This window comes from Zalophus californianus, chromosome 1, assembly GCF_009762305.2.
Source record: "Zalophus californianus isolate mZalCal1 chromosome 1, mZalCal1.pri.v2, whole genome shotgun sequence".
Lineage (NCBI taxonomy): Eukaryota > Metazoa > Chordata > Mammalia > Carnivora > Otariidae > Zalophus > Zalophus californianus.
In genome coordinates this window covers 150,092,512-150,112,430 of record NC_045595.1, presented here as the reverse complement: position 1 = coordinate 150,112,430, position 19,919 = coordinate 150,092,512, and the positions used below count along the sequence as shown (strand labels likewise).

General features: G+C 45.8%; 1 protein-coding gene across 3 annotated transcripts in view; it reads right to left on the bottom strand.

The window, feature by feature from the left end:
- Positions 1–1,453: 1,453 nt before the first annotated feature.
- The window catches only part of ILDR1 (immunoglobulin like domain containing receptor 1), a 31,951-nt gene continuing 13,485 nt past the window's right edge, over positions 1,454–19,919 (bottom strand). The window contains exons 2-8 of one of the 3 annotated variants that reach the window (XM_027587242.1): positions 19,139–19,309; positions 17,414–17,563; positions 13,898–14,017; positions 13,452–13,598; positions 7,283–7,414; positions 6,241–7,064; positions 1,454–2,298 (exon numbers count right to left, since the gene is read on the bottom strand). In XM_027587242.1, the coding sequence (XP_027443043.1) occupies positions 2,257–2,298; positions 6,241–7,064; positions 7,283–7,414; positions 13,452–13,598; positions 13,898–14,017; positions 17,414–17,563; positions 19,139–19,309 (1,586 nt within the window). In that variant the 3' untranslated portion in view covers positions 1,454–2,256. The remainder of the gene's footprint in view (positions 2,299–6,240; positions 7,065–7,282; positions 7,415–13,451; positions 13,599–13,897; positions 14,018–17,413; positions 17,564–19,138; positions 19,310–19,919) is intronic. The other 2 variants (XM_027587243.1, XM_027587244.1) reach the window with 2 other exon arrangements.

Genomic DNA, 19,919 nt, shown 5'->3' with positions numbered 1-19,919 from the left:
TCCTATTTTAATATTTTATTTTACAGGAAGTTACTCTGCTAGGTTCAACATACAAGTTTTAGCCTACTTTTGCAGGCCATGATTCCAATGGTAGTTTAATTTTCAGAACGTTTGTGATGTTATGCTGGTCTACTTGGTGTATTTGGTGCTGGTGGGGCTCACTGTGGTCTCTGTCAGTGCTGCCTGAGGGGTCAGAAGGAATTTCCTCTGACTAGGTTGCCAGATATCACTTGGTGAGGGAGGGGTGTGTAGAAATCTTTCTCTTGGTGTTCCCCTGCTACCCTAGTTAATCTGGACCAGGGAGGAGAGCATCAGTTTCATGGAGACAAAGTGGCTTCCAGGCCTAGGCTGCTAGCTGTGACAGGTCCTTTTTCCTTTTTCCTGTTTCCATAGTCAGACCTACTATCTCTGGGCAGGGGAGGAGAGTCTCTGGCCCTTGGGAACAAAGAGCTTTCTCAGCTGGGTTACTTGCTTTACCTGAGTCTCTCTTACTGATTCTTCTTACTCACCACAGTATCTCTCTATGGAAGAGTCTCTGGCCCAGCAGGGAAGGATCGTACTTCCCCCTGGTCACTTATTTTTGGCAGGGCTCCTAGACGGTCCCCATTGCCTGAGGTTGTCAGAGGGACTCCCACTAAATCCAGAGGGAAGAATGAGCTACTACCTTCTCTTGCTAGGTGGGAAGTTGGAAAATGCCAGCTCTGGGTGGCTCTTTTTTTTTGGGTTGGGGGATTCAAGACACCCTGCCTCTGTGTTATTCCTCATGTCCTGAGTTCCCAAACTACCTTGCCTTCTTCTTAGCATTCTTTAGAGTTCTCCTTTGCCTGTTTCTTGTGCCATTTCCAGGGTTTATAAAGTTATGCTTAGTGGGGAGGAGCAAGGAAAAGGTCTATACCATCTTGTCCAGACCAGAAGACACTCACCTACTCAATTTTATGTCTTATCTGTTAAAATTTTTTATTTTTGTTTCTGTTTTGCTATTTTAGACCCAGTTACATTATAGACATCAAAAATCTGAAAGAAATCTTTGCCTGATGCACACATTTAACCTATTTTCTCCAGATGTAATTAATGAGGCTGGGGGGAAAAATGAGTGTCAACACAACAGGATCTAAATTGAGCTTAAGGCCATATACATAAAGATACTGTTGAGGAACACACACACACCCCTCCTTTCAGACCATCTCCTAACAATCTGCTCAAGAAGCATCTCTACATCAAGCAAAAATGGATTCATGAAACCACCAAAGGGACTGGGGAAAATGGGAGGGAGTGGTGGAGCTTACTGTAGAGAGGGCATAGCCCTGTCCTCCTGGTGTTCTCTGAGTGGCCACACCTACCTGGATGCTTCTGCTTGGGAAATCTCAACTCTGCAAGGCTGAGTGGTGCCAGCAGAAAGGTGGTTCCAAACTATCCAAGTTAGCCTGGCTCTTCTCTGAGCTTTAGTAGGGAAGAAAACTCAGTTCAGTCAAGTGCACCAAAGTAAATATTTATTTGGGACAGAATCCTTAAGCCAGTACATTTCCTTTCAAATTTATTTACATACTGTGTTGTTCTCAAGAAGCATTTAAAGTGATTTTAATGGATACATAATATATTCGGATATATAAATTAGATGTAGGCAAAAAAAAAAAAGCAAGAAGAAAACAAGGGACAGGCATAAGTTTGGTGCAAAACTGCTTCTTAGTGATTTTCTACACTTACATAAATAACCCATGAGAAGAGAGTACATCACTGTGCCATCTCTGACTTGACCCTCGGGTCAAGCTGGATCATTCCAGCACTAAGGACTGGGAATGGGTGCAGCAAGGTGGACTCCTAAAATGGAGATATGCTATAGAGATAGAGACAAGTTCCCATGGAAATTTCCATATTCAATAAATTTCCTGCACCTGAAGCATGTTTGATTTCTTCTTAAAGATTCCTGAATTCTCACTTTGAGAATGGCCATAGTTCTGAGCTCTGTCACCTAGTTGAAGACTCAGGCTACTAAGTTCCTGAGAGATCACATACCAGTTAGGGTCCATGACAAGTCAGACACTCTAAATGTGCAGAGTGTGAGCCAAGGCTAACACGACAGTCATTAAGTCCTCCAACTCTTGTTTTTAGTATTTTTCTATTTTGTTCTCAGAATCTAAGCCAAAACTATAAGATAGGGACTTGCAGTGTCCCTCCCGAGTCAGCTGGAAATCTGGGAGATGCTGATGATGCAAGGGAGCTGAGAAGTAGCCAAAGAAGTAGTGCTGTACCCGGTGGCTAAATGACCACACTCCTTCCACTATGGGAGCTGCCTCTCTCCTGGGGGATAGAACACAAAAGAATCCGGTCAGCTGGAATCTATTGTCTATGCACACAACATACAGGGTGCACTTGATTTGGGTGCAAATCCTAGGTGAGTGGTGGATGCTGGGGCAGCATAACTGAATCTAAAAAATACTTCTTGACTCCTCATGAAGCCAGTCTCTTCCCCAGGCTTAGGCTTCTCTTCTTTCATATAGAGCCTCCCTCAAATACCTTTAATGTTTGAAAATTTCTTACAGTCTCATTCACTTTGCCTCCTGCTGATTTTAACACCTTCAAGTCTCCCTTAGACTGAAAAAAAGTACCGTCCATTCATCAGCCCACCTCCCTACCATTTGTTCATGAAGACATGGCCCAGTTCTTCTTTTCCTATTCATAGTGTCCTGAACCATTGCTTCTCAGCCCTTTTCTAAAAAGTTGAGCTTCATACCTTAGTATTTCTCTCAAGTTATTTTTCAAAGATCATTATCTCTTTCTGACCAAACTCATGCCTTTTCTTCAGAAGTTAGTACACTTGATCTTTCGGCTTTTTCAACTTGTTCTGTGAGGGCAAGGACTGTCTATATTTCTCATATTTCTCTAACTATGTATCGTAGGGGATCATTTCTAAGTTTTCAATATCTGTAGCTGTAGTCCATGAAAGTGACCTTTCTTATCCTATTTGAAATGGCAAAACAAGGTACCTGTCCCAAACATAGTTAAATGCATTGTATATGTATATACATTCATGTTACTATAAAAAAATGTGTTTATCAGGAAAGTGAGTTTTAGGGGGCATGGCTTCTAATCAAAATGCTATGGGATGAATATTCTCTGATACAAAGGAAGGGAACGAAAGGGGACAAAAGGAACTTATGCAGGGCTTGCTGAAGGAAAACCTAGACATGATCAAGGAATAGGCATTGTATTAAAAGTAGAAGATTAAGTATACTGAGCAAAAAAAAAATTTTATTAAATCAAGTCAAGAAAAATGAAAAATCTTGGATTCTCTACCGAAAGTTTGAGTTTAACTTGGAGAAGAAGGAATGCAGTAGTTTTCTCTTGTATTAGAACAGGTAGGTATAGACCAAGTGTGCAACAAACCAGAAATGTCTTGGGAAGCCCTTTCTTGTAGGGCAAGATTGGAAAGAAAGATAATCCATCTGAAGGAGGCCAAGAACACAGGGGCAACCCAGTCTGAAACTATAGGAGTTTAAAACTTGATATTACAGTTTCTTATATTTCTGAGGTTGCAGCCTTTGATAGAATGAAAAAAACACCAGACTTGAGGTCAGATCTCTGCTGGAATCCCGATTCTGTAGTCAAGTGGGAGATTCCTCAGCATAAGTCCCATTTTCTCGTGGGCACTCTGCAGAGAACAGTTCTTACCTATTTTGGATGGAAGCCCTTGTTCCTCGGTATCTATTTGTTAAACATTCTTCTTCACAGAGAAGGTTCCGTGTAAGCCAAAAGGTTTTTTGATTAATGCATACTGCTCTGAATATTTAATAAAGTATTTTTAATAAGTATTTCATAAAAAGTTATGGCAAAGCTGTAACTGCTGAAAGCTTGATTTAAGAAAATGGTGACAACATTTACTAACTCAAGGAGCAAACAGAAACTTTGTTGTACATAATCAAGGATTGCCATCTAGTGGCCCAATTGTATTATAAGTTCTGAAGTTAACTGCAAGTTCTGAAAACTTCAGAGGTTAGGAAAGTGTGTGGGAAGTGTCCAGTCCCACCGAGGAGAGCAGCAAAAAGTAAGATTTTGGCCCTGGAGACTTTTGCTTCACTGGAGGCATCAAAATTCAAACTATAAACAAAAAACACTGTGCCCTTCAAACCAACCAATCTAAAGCCAGCCATGGCCCTGGGTCTGTAGTCACTCAGAATATGAGCAGACAGTGGAATGTAATAAAGTGATAACTCTTTGGGAGATAAGCTTAGAGAAATCCAAAACAATGAAGGCTTTCAAAATTATCTTGAGTGAAATCTTTGCGTCTCATGAGCAACTTTACAATAGAAAATTTGGTTTGCTTGTGGTAGAATTAGTGGTGTGTACATCTTAATGATAAAGGAAGCTGTGATACTTTCAGAAAATGAGGAAGAAATAAAGTTACCAGGAAGAAATATAGCAGGAAAACATCATTGCCCCAAATGATTCTTATTTCTTTCAAATGAGGCAGCATGAAGTTGCTGAAAGGGTAAAGGCTTGAGAGTCAGAGGGCTATCCATCCTGAAATTCTGGCTTCACTGCCTATTGGCTTTGTGACTTCGAGCATGATACCCGATCTCACTGAGCCTCACCTGTTGTTGCAAAGATTAAATAAATAAGGTTTGGAAAAGGCTTACCCCAATGTCTGGAACATAACTGGTATTCCTTTTACCCTCTTCTCACTTACAAGAAACCACATAATTTCACTTAAAGAGAAGAAAATGAAGAAAAACTTCAAAGAAGATAGGGTTTGGATTTGGGGCCCAAAACTGTCCTTCAAATAACATTCTTCTCTGTTAAAATGAAGATAAGAGACAGTTTAGTCCCTCTCTGACTAAAGTAGCAGCAGTTGTCCTGGCTTTAACTGGTTCCAGGTGTTCTTTCAGGATGCAATTTTCTTATTGGTAACATAGAAGAAAGAGTTGGATCCACTATAAAATGAAGATAACAGTACAAACCTCATAGGTGTTGTGAGAGTTAAATGGGATATGGCATCAATGTCCATAGTTAGGTACCATTTAGTAAGAATACTACTAAGTTTCGTTGTTGCTGGTTTTTGCCTCTCTCCTGGGACATCTGTTGAGGAAGGCCATTATTTTAGAATTGCCTGCAGGCCTTTGCTACCTTCCTCATGAATTACTCTCTCACCAAGGCTCTATTCTAGAAAGGTTAGCACTATAGTTCCCATAAGGTGCCTGTTTCTTTGCATACTCCATGCCTGTGATTAGTTTTTAAACCAAACACAGCAGAACTTGCATTTTCAAATATCCTTGAAAGTATATGGGAGACTAAAATTCTTCCTACAATATTCTCTACTCTGGGAACTTCCCTCAGAGCCTACTACATATCCCTTTATCTCAAAGGAAGCAAAACAGAAAAGGATTTTGGTCAAATAGAGAAATAGATTTTCATTTAAGTTGGCTCTGAAGGCAGTTCATGAATATTTGTGACTGATGGCAGCATAACTTTGCAAAGTGACATAAGGGAATACAATTGTTTCAGTATATCAATTATAAAATGGTTTTTTAAGTCACATCTTTAAAAAAAATTTAAGGCCTAAAAGGCCTATAATCCCTCTTTGTGCCCCTTTTAGGCTAGTAATCTATGACTGGCACCCATTAGCCCCTTGCCTGTTTCAGAACCCCAAAGTTTTGACCCATATTTGAGATATGAGGTTTTTTGTTTTGTTTTTAATCAGTTTAAGGATTCTTTCTGGGGGTCTCACAGTACCTCATCCTCGAATACAAGGCCTTGCACACTGACTTGCAGCCCCCAAAAGTGGCACAAAAGTCCTCTGTCAGGCTGTACGGTCTAATTTGGGGTATGGAAATAGGTTCACTAAATAAAGGCAGGCAGCTATGACAGGAAGTAAAGCCTTAGCCACGAAACCTGCATTTAAGTCTTAGCTCCACTGCGCACAGGCGCTGAATTATTCTGAGCCTCGTTCCTTCATCTGTGAAATGGGGGAACCCTGCCTCACGAGACTGTGAGGAGGGCTGGTCTGGGATGAGGAGGGCTGGTCTGGGATGAGAAGGCCCTTCTTTAAGCATCAAGCATTGAGCCCTCCTCCACCCTCTGCACACACTGGGCCCCTTTTAGCTCTGACAAGAGGTCTCACCATGCCCACCAGGCAAGCTCAAGGAGGAGATACCCTCATCGGTGGCACGTGGGGTGGCCTGTGTCAGCTGGGGCCAACCCCCGCTCTGCCCACACCCGACCCTCAGCAGGATGCCCCAGGCTCACCGAGCGCCTCTCCACACTCCCTTTTTTCCTGCCATTCTTGCCTGGCATGACATCCAGTGACCGGTAGCTGGGTGGCTTCTCCTCAGGCCAGTTTGAGGAGTATGAGCTGCGGCGGCGGTGGTTTCCCCAGCTCTGGGGCCGCCTCTCCTTCTCATCTTCCTCAGAGCTCCAGGAACTGAGGCCAGAAGGCAAGGGAGGGGAATAGCTGCGGTGCCTGCGCCTCGGGTGCCTCTGGGCATTCTCCCGGGGACTGGGCCTGCGAGGTCGGTCTGGAGAGCGGCTCCGGAGAGGTGGGTGGTCGGGCCGCCAGCGGGCCTCGCTTGATGAGGGGCCGTCACTGAGGCTGTCCCTGTCTGACCAGGGCGCAGGTGACCCGTGCAGCCAGGAGCGGTGGTGCCTTCCCCTCTGAAGTCGGTTCAGCTCCCGTCCCTCCAATGCCCAGCGGTTAGGCTCCCAGTCCTGAAGCTCCCGGTGGAAATCAGAGTAGTGGGCCTGCCTTCTCCTCTCCCTCGGATCCCAGGGTCCGGGGGGAACTGGGGTGAGCCACTCCTGGCGGGAGGAGTTGCCGGTCCTCCGTGAGGATGGCAGGTCTCTGATCAGTGGGGGCAGGTGGATGATTCTGCGCTCCACAACCTCAGAGCCCAGGGAGGACAGCATGCTGCAGGCTTGGCCAGATATGGCTTTAAGGTCAGGGGGCAGAGGCTGGGCTGGATTGAGGTTCCGCAGCTCTTTCTCCAAATACTCTAAGACACCATTGGCGATGGGAGGGTGAGCAGCGGTCTGGGTCATTGGCATCTGTGGGAGGCTGGATCGCAGGGACAAATCTGAAAAGAAACAAGGATCAGAACATGCAGAACTGCTGGCCCAAAACATGCTCCTCAGAACCAGGGCACCAAAATGCCACATTAATCAGCTTGCATCCATCCCGTCCCCATCCTCAATCACAGATACCCACTATATTGGCCACTAAGGCCCCGATATAGCCCTTGCACCTACCCCTGCCCTCTGCCCTCTCCCACCCCAAATCTCTGGCAAGGTTTACCTCGCTGCAGCAGCGGGTTCATTGGATAAGATGAAACCTGGGAGCTCCTGTCCGCCCCCCAGTATAGGGGTTTTTCCATCATCTGAGGGCCTAAGGCCCGAGCCTGCTTCAGGTAGCGGTGGCGGGCCAGGGCTGCAGGGGAAAAAGGAGAAATGCAGACCCTCAGCCAGGACAAGCCCCACACCCCCCACTTCTCTTCTCTCTACCCAGCAGCCTTGCTAAGAGGCCAGTTTCTAATCTATCTTGCATAGAAGTCAGAGTTAAAGGGGCAGTAACCCATCGGTCATCTGGCAAGGAGCTGGGAATGTACGCCAGGAAAGTATACCTATAATACCTGCCTTCCCAGCCTTGAAAACATTGCATCATCCTCCCATTCCCAGGTTCACCTAAGATGTAGGTAGATACATGGATATTAGTAGGCCATGAAATCTCAGGTCCCAGGCCAACAAGGCCTTCAGCCACAGGCCAAATATAGAAGATGCAGATGCAAAGGACTTGGAGGGGGCTGCCAGAGAAGCTCAGGGCTCCCTGCTCAGAGTAGAAAAGGAAAACAAACAAAAAAGGATGTAGGTGCTGAGGTCAATGGGCAGAACTATGGTAAAGGGAAGGAGACGGAAGAACCACCAGCCCTTGCGGGGAGGAACTAGTGAGAGGGAGGCAAGAGATGTAAAAAGCTGAAGTAGATCACAGTAGATCCTTTCAACTCTTCTCCTTGTCTCAATAAGTGTTGGGATTTTCCCTAAGTAGGGGGAATTTCTAAAGGGTGCAGCGAATGCAGAGAAGGGAGAAAGGAAATACTATCTCCTTTCAGGACAAAGAAAATCATGTAAAAAAGCAGCACAAGGAACCCATACACGTGTCACTGCGGTACCCCAGGAGCAGCTAGTGTGAAGCACACAGTCCTCTCCCCTCCACCCCTGTGAGTGCAAATTAAAAACAAAAGCATTTGTTGGTTTTGTTCGTGAATTTCTGTTTTGAGGTAACTGTCTCCCAAGGTCTCTGTCTATCCATGCATGCAGGAAATGTACTTGCATGTTTCAGGGCAGGAAGTGCCTGCCTCAGCCCCTGGCTTGACACTTTCACCTCCTCCTGCATTCCTCAAGCCCTGTGGCCACCTCTATAGCAGCAGGGCTCTGCCTCTCTGAGGCTTCTTCCTGGCGCAATAAGAGGACAAAAGACAGGTATTCTGGCCCCTACTGCAAAGGGTCGGGGATTTGCTGAGGCCAACAGCTGAGTGGCCATCTGGACCTGGTGGCTCTGGTGTGAAACACACTTTAGCACAAGTGGTTGCAGCTGAGCCCTCAGAAATGTCTGGAGCTGCAGCCCTGACAGGGCATCACGGCCTAGCCTGGAGGAAAGCAGATGCAAACTTAGAGCAGCTCACCCAGCTGCCACACCTTCAGGTGGCCAGCACTCCAGACCCTCCACGTGCTCAGCACCTTCCTCGCCCTCTTGCTAACCGATGCCTCCCCAGCTCCCTTCATGTGCCACCATCCGCACACATAATGCCCTGCTTACTTCGCATGTGTCAGTCACTTTACCTAAGCTAACTAATCCTCAGAGCAATCTCTTGATGTGGGAATTAGATGAAGAAGCTGGGTGCACAGAGGTTGGCTTCCCAGTTCAAGGTCCCATAGCTGGTGATGGACAGAGGTTCCTCTCTGATGCCCAAGCCTGTGCTCTTTCCGCCAAATCACTGAGTCCCCAGGCTCTCCTATATTTCTGTGATGAAGCAAAGCAAAGCAAAACAAAACAAAACAAAACACACCTTCCACAGTGGTAACTTCTTGCTTTATTTCTTTCCAACTTGGCTCCACACTTCAAAACCCACTCCAGACTAGTCTCTGCCTCTAAGGCCTGGGGCATCTGACTCCACTGGGAACAACCCTACTTGCTCCCCACCCCTCTAACTGAATCCTGGCCACTTCCTTCCCCTACTCCCCCAATTCCATAGTAGACAAAGGGAAAGTTGGGCTTACTCCTTGTCCCCCAAACGACTTTTTTTTTTAACAAACGAGACCCTCTGCACAGATAACTCCCTAGAGACCCTTCCAGAGCTTCTATTAGCTTTCCTGTCAAATTTTCCATACTCCAGAGATTAACCCACCTGCTCTCTTCTTAGTTGCCACACCCTTTTCCCCAGGGCCCCGCCTTTCCCTGATGTAATGGAACTGTTGAGATGGGCGTGGAAAACATAGCCTCTGAGCTTCTCCCTGGCCCTCTCGTTCCATGGGGATGTCAGGGTTTTCTGCTGTTCACCTAGTAGGGAATCAGGCAATAAAAGAAGAGACATGGAGAAAGTAGCTAAGCCTCAAAAGACTCCTAATAAGCTATCTCTGAACCTCAGTGGAGTAAAGTCTGCCTTGATCATGTTAAGGAGCTAGTTAAAAATACAGATTCCTGGATCCCACTCTCAGATACTGTCCTTCGGTCTAGTGCAAAGCAAGTGCAAATTGTGTTTTTGACAAGCTCCTTAATACGAGTGCAGGACGCCCAACTGGAATTGACTATTGAGGATTCTCAACAACCTTTTGAGAACTATGGTCCTCAGGGTTAAGTTTCCTTAAATACGAGCTTTGAGGGTCAGATGGACTTCAGCATGAATGAGCGAATTTCCAGGGCCTCTGGGCCCAGGCTCCTTCTCTGTGAGCTAAGGACAGAAATACCTATTTCATAAACTTGTGAGGTTAAATGAAGCAATAGTACACGTGCCATGCCTAATAGATGACAATCAAGAGACTGTCATAATAAATTATTGTAATTAAGTCCCTTCTTTTGCCTTAGATCCCATAGGAAACAAAAGTACACATTTGGAGACTAGACCACCAAAGGCCTATTTATCTTCATTTCTGAGGAAAACCCAGGGCATATTCTTTAAGACGTCTCTCCCGTGACAGGAATGGCACAGCACCTCCCCCTCCTCCAGAGCCCCGGGCCTCTCCTTGCCTGCAGCCAGCATCACCCGTGGTGCCTGAAACTTGCCTGTAACTGCTTCCCATCCCTCACCAGCCCCTCTCCACTCTTACAGAGCTCATCCTCTACCCTCTTTCGACCCATCGTCACACAGTCCTTTCACCTTTTCCCATACTACCAGTCCCCTCTAACTTGACTGGCTAGTCATTTCAGTGACATCCTTTGGAACTTCCTAGAATCCCGTGCCCTTGAACTCTTACTATTTTGGCTTTCGCTTCTGGCCCCGTGCTGCTAGTGCTGACTGCACAGCCAGGCAACTGACCTCACTCAAATAGCGCTCCCCAACATGGCTTCCCTTGACTGATCTATCGAGCCCACTTCCCTCCTCTAGAACAGTTTAAACATTCCCCATTTCTCATGTCTTCCCCTCCCCGTGAACTCTTGGCTGATGACATCATCTTGGTTGAGGGAGAGAAACCAGCCCCGGGCATGGAATCAAGAGACCTATGTCTAGTCCCGGATTTGTCACCAACAAGCTGTGTGTGACTGTGCTGAAGTCTTTCTAGGCCTTACTTCCCTCAGCTGTGAGGGGGATGGGGAGGTGAGTGACATAGATCAGAGATTCCCAGTGTGGCCTGTGGCCTACTACAGGGTATGCTTAGAGGTTCTGTGGGGAAGATGGCCAGTAATCGATCTAGTGTTCAGCTTCAAGAACTTTCATCTTTAAGTTCCACTGTGGGTCGTTTACCAGTACTAAGTGAATTATCAAGGGTTACTAAAATTTGCTGTCATTCTCATTTTTCTCCTCCCTGGTTCTAGTAACTCACTGGAAAGTGGGACCAAGTTAGGGAGGTGGGCTGTGGTCAGAGAAGGTCAAGAAGCACTGACATCATTCTCAAGCTCCCTTCTGCCTCTAGACTTTTGATTTGCTGAAATCGAGACAGGTTGTATGAGATTCCCTCAGCTTCCTGCCTTATACTTGGACCATCCCCCACATTTGAATGATTTTCTCTCTCCAGATGTCAGGCTGCCCTTCCTTTCCTTTCTAAAAGTAGTCCTCCTTCCTTCGTACGCCTGATGTCACTCCTGTTGCATCTGCTCAGTGATCATCTCACTTCATAAGGCTTCACTTTACTCATTTCCTACTGGCCTTGGTTCTTTGCCTACAAATATGCTTGGGGTTATCTTATTCTAACCAACAATCACACACACCCCTTTCCTCATTCAAGAGCTCTCCGTAACAACTTCTGCCCCCTCCATGTACTCTCTTCTTGTCATCAAAATTCTCAGGACAGTCAGCCACAGTAACTCACTCTGAAAGTGACCTCATTTGCTCCAGTCTAGGGATCTTTACTTGTGGCCTGCATTTCTTTATGTTACCAGTTCTTCTGAATGAACTCTAACCACTTAGGAGAAACCACTCTCCCCAAGAATCTGTTTATCAGCTTACTGAAACAGTGGATACATTTATCATTTGTGTTGGTCTCATCCCCAGGCCTGCCTGTTTTTCGTGCTCCACGGACCTAGGGATTCTAAGAAGGCATCTTGGGAGTGATTTTTCTCATCTCTTCTTGCATATTACTACTCCGGTGACAGTGACTTCTCCACGGCATCTCTCCCAGAGGCTCTTGAAAGGTAAGGAGATCCACAGCCCAATATGGAGTTCTCTGCTATTTTTCCTCTCTTTAAGGAGGTCATTGTATCTCTGCCAAGCCCACTGTGATCTCCACATAGAGGCTGTGGCAGCCTCTACTGTGTGAAATTCAGGCACTCATAAGTCAAATGAACCTGGATTCAATACCATACTGTCAATGCCACTTACTAGCTGTGACCACTCTGACCTTCAGTCCCCTCATCTGTTAAGTAGTGATGATATAGCCTTCTAGGGTTGTGAGGATTCATACAGGGAAATACATGCAAAGGGCCTACGCATGGCAGACTTCCAATAAAAGTTAGTTCTCTTTTCCTGTAAGACAACAACCCCGAAACACAGGACTGAAACCAGATGCAGGCCATTGACCTTCTTGACATTGTAGATTAAGTTTTGTTTCTATTTTAAGAGGTAATTCCTTATCTTTTCTTTTAAAAAATTTCTGTTCAAATGATCCAAACTGATAAGAATGATAAGAGTGATTATCTCTGAGTGCTCAGATTAGTCTTTACATTTTCCTGAATTTCTCAAATTTTCTACAATGTAATACGTTACTTATATCATCAGGGAAAAATGTTATTTTAAGAACACAAAACTCCTGGGGTGCCTGGGTGGCTCAGTCATTAAGTGTCTGCCTGCAGCTCAGGTCATGATCCCAGGGTCGTGGGATCCAGCCCCGCATCGGGCTCCTGCTCCGCAGGAAGTTTGCTTCTCCCTCTCCCACTCCCCCTGCTTGTGTTCCCTCTCTCACTATCTCTCTTTCTGTCAAATAAATAAATAAAATCTTAAAAAAAAAAAAGAACACAAAATTCCTTCCATTTAAAGCTGTTGATCCCACTCCATCTATTTATTAAGAAAAGATTTTTTTAGAATAATTTTCTACAAAAAAGATTGGCATTCCACAGCCAAATTTTTTAGGACATGTCATAATTCTGTTTTAAAAGGTCAAATTTCAGCCAGAAGAAAGATCACATTAAAAGCAAGGTCTTCTGCTCTCTCTCTCCTTCATGAAACCTTCTTCCTTCATCTAAAAAGAGGTTCTCAAATTGTGGCCCACAGATCAGCAGCATCACATCACTTGAGAACTTTTTGGGCATACAAATTCTCAGGCCTACCGAAAACCAATTAAATCAGAAACTCTGGAGGTGGAGCCAGCAACTGAGTTTTAACAAGCCCTAGGTGATTCTTCAGTTTAAGAACCACTGCTTTAAAAACTCTCTCCTCTATCTGTTCTTTTCAAGTCATCTCCAAGGGGTGGCTTCCTCTCTCACTGCTACATTCAAACCACCCACTCCAGCCACTCCATGTCGGAGCAAGGTGAGTGCTCAGCAAATACTGAAGCACAGGCCACTGAGGAAATGCCATCAGTAGGCAGAACCACTGAAAGGAGGCCTTAAGCAGGCTAGGATGTAGACAGGCAGCAGTCTTCCCCCTTGGGTCTACAACTTCCTGGAGCATCATTTTCTGGGTGAGCCTGTGATGGGAGAAGGGCACAGAGGAGACACTGGAAGGACCCAAGGTGTTGACCTGGTGTGTGAAGCTGGTCTACTTGGGACAGCAGTCTGCAGCATCACCCCCTCCCACTGCTCGTCCGTCCGCTCTCACCTTCCTCAGGGCAGCAGCAGCGGGCAGGGCAGCAGGGGCAGCGGATGTAGCAGCAGCAATGCTGAGGACAGCTCTGGCACCAGCACACCCCGATCAGCAGGACCAGGAGGAGGGCTCCCAGAATGATGAAGATCACTGTCAGCCAGTCTGCAGCGGAGACGCCAAGAGCAAGCTAACGAAACATGCCGGCAGAATGCTTCCAGGTCTAACCTCCTAGAGGTCTAATAAATACAGCTCTTGATCTATAGGTTACGTTAATCAATATAGTGGCAAAAAAAAAAAAAGTTTAGCTTTGGTAAGGGACCTTCAGAGGTTGGCAATCCAGCAATAACCTGGGCTTGCTTGCTTCTGTTGTTGTTGTTGTTGTGTTGTGTTGTTTTGTTTTTCTGTGTGTAAAAGTGTCACAGTGATGGGGTGGCTAAAGAGAAAGCTCCAGCAGCACTTACGCAGGACAATGAGCTTCACCTCCTTATCTGGGTCTCCTGATGTGTCCCCGGGAGCCTCAATGGTGCAATAATATACTCCATGGTCCCACCACATCACTTCATTAATCACCAGATCTGCTCCTGCAGGGAGGGAGGGAGAAAGTGCCAGGGGTTAAAGGAGAGGGCCCTGGTTTCTGACCTGTGGCTTAAAGACCCAGCACTGTCCTTCCACATCCTAAGAGGGCCCCTCGTAGTGCAGAGGAAAGCCTCAAGCCCTTTCATTGAGACCCTCCTCTTTCCCCAAACAGTACAATGATGGTAGAACTGACCATTCATTGAGCCCTACCAGGTATCCTGAAAGGATTTTGGACATCAGCTCATTTCACTCCCACCACAGCTCTCTGAGTGGGTGAGGTACACACTACACTGTCTCCCAGGGATATAACTTTCTCTCACAGTCATATAACTTTTGGTCATGGATGTGGTCATCCAGAACAAAGCCACTATTTCCTATCCTCTCTTAAAGGTGGACATGGACACACAACTCCATTTTGGTGGACAGAATGCAAGCAGAAGGGTCACATGATGGCTCCCAGGAACTTTCCTAAAACATTTTGGGAATATTTTTGTCCTTCTCTTCTTCTTTTCTTTTACTCTGTTATCTGGAGAGCAAATGTGATGGCTGCTGTCTTGGACCGTGAGGAAGAAAAAGACTTTCTTGGTGAGCTGGAGCTTGGGCCTATTCCTGAGGACTTAATGGAACAGAGCCACCACACTAATTTTGGACTATCTACCTCCAAATTTGTACATGAGAAGAAATAAACTTTATTGTTTAGTCACTAATATTTTGGGCTTTTGCTTACTCACAAACTCGATACCATCCTGATACAGTAAGTATGCTTATTAGCTGCATTTCAGATGAGGAAACCAAGACTCTGGGAGGCTAAGAAACTGGCCTAAGAACAGAGAAATAATGAGTAGCAGAGGTAGGTTCAAATCCATGTCTCTCTGCTGCAACGCTGGTGCTCTTAACCACTAAGTTCTAATGTCCTTTCCTAAGCGGGTGGAAAACTCCACAGCCTGGGTTCCTCACCAGCTGTGAACGGATCCCTCTGGATCTTGGAGGGACAATTTAGAAGATGAAGTTGAATAAGCAAGGATGAAATGCCCATATTTTAAGGGTAAATGTTACTCGATGTTCAAGAAAGGAATTTCAGTTTTCATGAGCACCAAGCGCTGGGCTACCTCATTAAGATAAATGAATGGTATGTTCAAGTTTAGTAAATGCAACAAATTTTCACTGAAGACCTTGTGTGGGTCCAGCTCTATGTCAGACCCTGAGGAAGATCTGCAGAGGAACAAGACTCATCTCTGTCCTAAAAGGGCTTAAAGTCCAGTCAGGGGCATCAGGACAGCCTCCACATCCCTGCTATTTCATCCACAGTAGAGTGCCAGGGGACATCTTCAAATTCCTTTTTAAAAACCCTTAGCATTATAGACTTGCTCCTGCTTACTTAGCAAACCCATCTATAATTCTTCATTATCTGTTTGTTAAAAAATATTTATTGAGGAAATGAAACAAAAATGCAAGGTCATGCACCACTGGAGCTAACTTCAACTTCTGTTTCCTTCTCTTTCTACGTCAATCTCTACGATTTTTTTCCTACCCATGATTTTCCAAACACACTACCTTTCCCAGAAAGAAGCTTACCCCAGAGGTGGAAGAATGGTGAAAACGCTTTGGAGGAAATTCTCTCTTAATGTTAATGTGCATTAAAAATCTGCCCCAATTTTTATTAGAGACAAAGATTTTTTTTAGGGATATCACAGTAATGAGGACATTCAGATATGTTGATATTTTAAATAATCCAAGAACTGACTTGACATGGTCATCTCAAAATGATGCACACACAGGCCTAAAGTGTCAGAAAACAAGGGCTTCAGGAAGTCATGACAAGTATGGAGGTAGAAATAAAAACCAAGGGGAAATACTGCTTTCCCATGGGTGTAAGGGAGAAACAAGAGTTTGATCCAAGGGTGACTGGGAGTAGAGATAGTGGATGGTATTACTCAGAATTAGAAAAAGAGAAAAGTGGGGACTGTCACCTGTGGGGACTTTCATCCTTCAAAAACTATAAAGGAGGCTTGCCAGTTGAAGAGAGTTTAAACTTTGGAGTCAGATGAGGGCTAATTCTGCAGGCTCTGGGAAAAGGAGAACCACCCTGAATCTTTGAGAATGTAGCTAGAGACCAGAAAAGGATAGATGTTCCTTAAGGCCGAGAGTTTAAGGGCTGGCTTGGGGGAATCAGAGATCGCATGTAAAAGAACCAGACTTAACTATTACAGCCAAAGTATTATACAAAAATTTGGAAGCAAATATTAAATTGGCTCCCTTTAAATGATCTACCTTTAAATGGTCATAGAGCATTCACTGATTTCCTCACATTGTTGCTACAGGTACCGAGTGGCCTGCTTCACGTATTCTCCCTTCTTTTTCCCCTTTTAATCAGTAAATATTTATTTAACACTGCATGTGAAGCTCACTGAAACAGGCTCTGAATTTTGTGCCAATAACCCATCACGGCCCTCCTGGATTACAAGATAGGAATGTGGGGCGCTAGCCCATCCATCCAAAAGTGCCCTCAGTGATCGTAACTAAAGTTCACTGCACATTTAATATTTGCTAAGTGCTTTATGCATATCATCTCACTTAATCCTGAAGACTCTCCAGGAGATGGGTAGTACTACGGCAAGTCTCATTTTGTAGAAATTGAGGCTAAAAAATTGAAGGGACTTGCCCAAGTTCACATACCCTATAAGTGCAGAATGGGGACACACACCCGAGTCTGAGGGCTCCAACCACCAGTCCCTGTACTAGGCACAAAGAATAAGTATGCTTTACACATAGCTCTTAGATAACACATTTGATATTTACTTCAGTGTACAGACACAGAGACCATTATGTCCACCTTTCAGATGAGGTAACAGAGGCCAGGGAAAACATCTGCTACTGGTCCAAGAGCTAGCAGGTGGAAGCAGCAGGACACCCAGCCAGGTCTTTAGATTCTAAGGCTAATGCTCTTTCCTCTACCAATGGGCAATGATGGTCTACCTGGTAGCCATCTACTTGGAAGCCCTTTAGACATGTACAACAGGAGTGGCCAGAGGGAAACTCAGGGGCCTGGGGTTCATGCAGGCCCTGAGAGCAATTTATGGGAGGGAGCGAACAAGCCTGAGCCACACCTCAGCCATGAAAAAGCAAAAGAAACCACCCACTCCCAGACCTTTAGCCAAAGCTGTAGGACATCTTCTCATCTAGAGACCAACTTCCAGGGGAGTGACTTCAGATGGTGGTAACAGCATTCTATGTATCTGGCACTTTCCTCAAACAAACACAAAACCAAAAAAAAAAAAAAAAAAAGAAAGAAAAAGAAAGAAAAGAAAAAGGAAAATCCCCACAATGACTCAGCCAGGCCCAGGCCCGGTGTCTGCACCTCTTGCCGCCCCCAGATCCCTGCCGCCTTCCCCTGCACTCACGGTTCTGGATGGTGATCTTGCGCTGCCGGTAATCCACGCCCAGCACGGGCTCATTCTGCCCCCGCCTCTGAGCCACAATGCGAACCTCCCGCTGGCTGTCGCTGCAGTCATTGGATGGGTCCTGGCCCAGGGATAAAGCCGCCTGATAAGCTGAGGAAAAAGGACACAGCTAGGTGTGGAAGGACACAGCGATGGGAATTCCCACGGAGAAAGGCGCCCTTACTGTTCCCTGGAGCAGGGAAGCAGGGAAGCTTCTCATTTTTATTCTGAGCTCATGTGTCTACTAGGAATCTTGCTAAACATGAAGATTCTGATTCTGTGGGTCTGGAGTGAGAATCTGAGAGTCTGCATTTCAGAAGAACTCCCAGGTGATACTAATGAACCTCTGAGCAGTAAGATCCAAACCCCTCTCAAAGGTCACCATTTCCAAATCCTGGCTCCATGCTCCTGTCTCCCATTCCAACTACCCTTGCTTCATTTTTGGTCACCCCAGATTCTGCTCCTATAGGGCTCATCCACCTGCCCTTATAATACATTTGCTGGTGGCAAATGCTTACTACCCTGGCCTTTCCTCCCTTCCGACTTTATCTGAAGAGTAACCCCCTGGAAATCATGCCTTGATTCAGAGATGTGTCTTTTGGGGACTATGCCAGGTTCTGTGGGTGACTCAGACATTCAGGTATCGGGGTTCATACTGTAAGACATTAGTCAAGGCTAAAAGAGGTAAAGCTGATGCCTCCCCCTTTTTCCTCACCTCTGGAAGCTAACTTCCTTCCTACAAAGACGGTGTCTACTTGTACTCTCAAAATCTCTACAAGGGTAATCGTCCAGGGCTGACGGTGAGGATCTGGGTTCCTTTGTTCCTTGAGAGAGGTAGAGGTAGACAGCTAAAAAGAGCTTTGGTTCCAGGGAGGAGAGCTGACATGAGTGGGGCGGCTGCTACTGAGAGGTAGAACTTGGCTAAGTGTGTGTGTGTGTTGGAGGGGGGGGCATTGTGCAGCACTGAGAATGTTTTCCCCGGGGGCAGTGGGCTCTCGCTCACTGGGAGAGTTTCCTTGGCCACTAGGAAGGCTGGCCACAAAGGGGAGTGTGGCAGTGGGTGGTGGGGTGGGGGATGTTCACAAACAGCCACTCCTCAGGGTCCTGGGGGATGTAGGAGGCTTCTTGTCCACCTTCTCAGGTGGTAAGGGGAATGGAGGCGGACTGCATACTCATCTCAGTGCGCCGGCATGCAACCAGGAATGGACCAGGAGGCAGGACTGGCACTGCCTTTTATTTTTTTTTTTTTTAAGATTTTATTTATTTATTTGAGAGAGAGAGAATGAGAGATAGCACGAGAGGGAAGAGGGTCAGAGGGAGAAGCAGACTCCCCGCTGAGCAGGGAGCCCGACGTGGGACTCGATCCCAGGACTCCAGGATCATGACCTGAGCTGAAGGCAGTCGCTTAACCAACTGAGCCACCCAGGCACCCTGGCACTGCCTTTTAAAAAACTTAATGTCTGAGCTACCTACATCTTTTTAGAACAAGGTAGGACATAAATCTTAAAATAAAATAGTATGTGACCTCAAATAAGTTACTTCATCTGTCTGGGTTGTTTATTTATCTATAAAATGAGGGGACTGCATTAAGTGACCTTTGTGACTCCCTCTCAGAAGGATTTGTGGTCCTATGCCCTGATGGCCATGCTTCACAGAGGGACGTGGGCTGAAGGAGGAGGGACTCACATGCAGAGTAGTAGTCAAAGATGGGGTCCTTGCAGAAGGACTTGAAGCGCCACGTCACCACGACATCCTGGAGCTGGGCAGAGGTGGTGTAGTCACATTTGAGGACAATGGAGGCAAACAGGGTGACATAGCGCTCTGTGTGCTGGACCGTCACCAGCAAGGACAGGCACCCTGCAGCCAAGAGCAAGAGACAATGCTGAAGGCACACTATGTCTCTGGGAGGTGACCTACTTCTGTTCATGGGGTAATAAAAGCAATGCAAATAAGCAAACACACTGGCTGACTAGTTGGGAGCTGGCAGGCAGAGTGGGAGGCAAAGACCACACAGACACCCCGGGAGAAATGGGGGAGAGAAAAAGCAAGGATGACTCATGAGGATCTCGTGATCCATTGACAGCGTTAACATATCCAACAACAATAAAGAAACTATATTAAAAGAAGGCCTATGGACAAAGGACTGATTTCCAAGATCTATAAAGAACTTCTCAAACTCAGCACCCAAAAAACAATCAAGTCAAAAAATGGGCAGAAGACATGAACAGACACTTCTCCAAAGAAGACATACAAACGGCTAACAGACACATGACAAAATGTTCACCATCATTAGCCATCAGGGAAATTCAAATCAAAACTACATTGAGATACCACTTTATACCAGTTAGAATGGCAAAAATTGACAAGGCAAGAAACAACAAATGTTGGAAAGGTTGTGGAAAAAGGGGAACCCTCTTACACTGTTGGTGGGAATGCAAGTTGGTACAGCCACCTTGGAACACAGTGT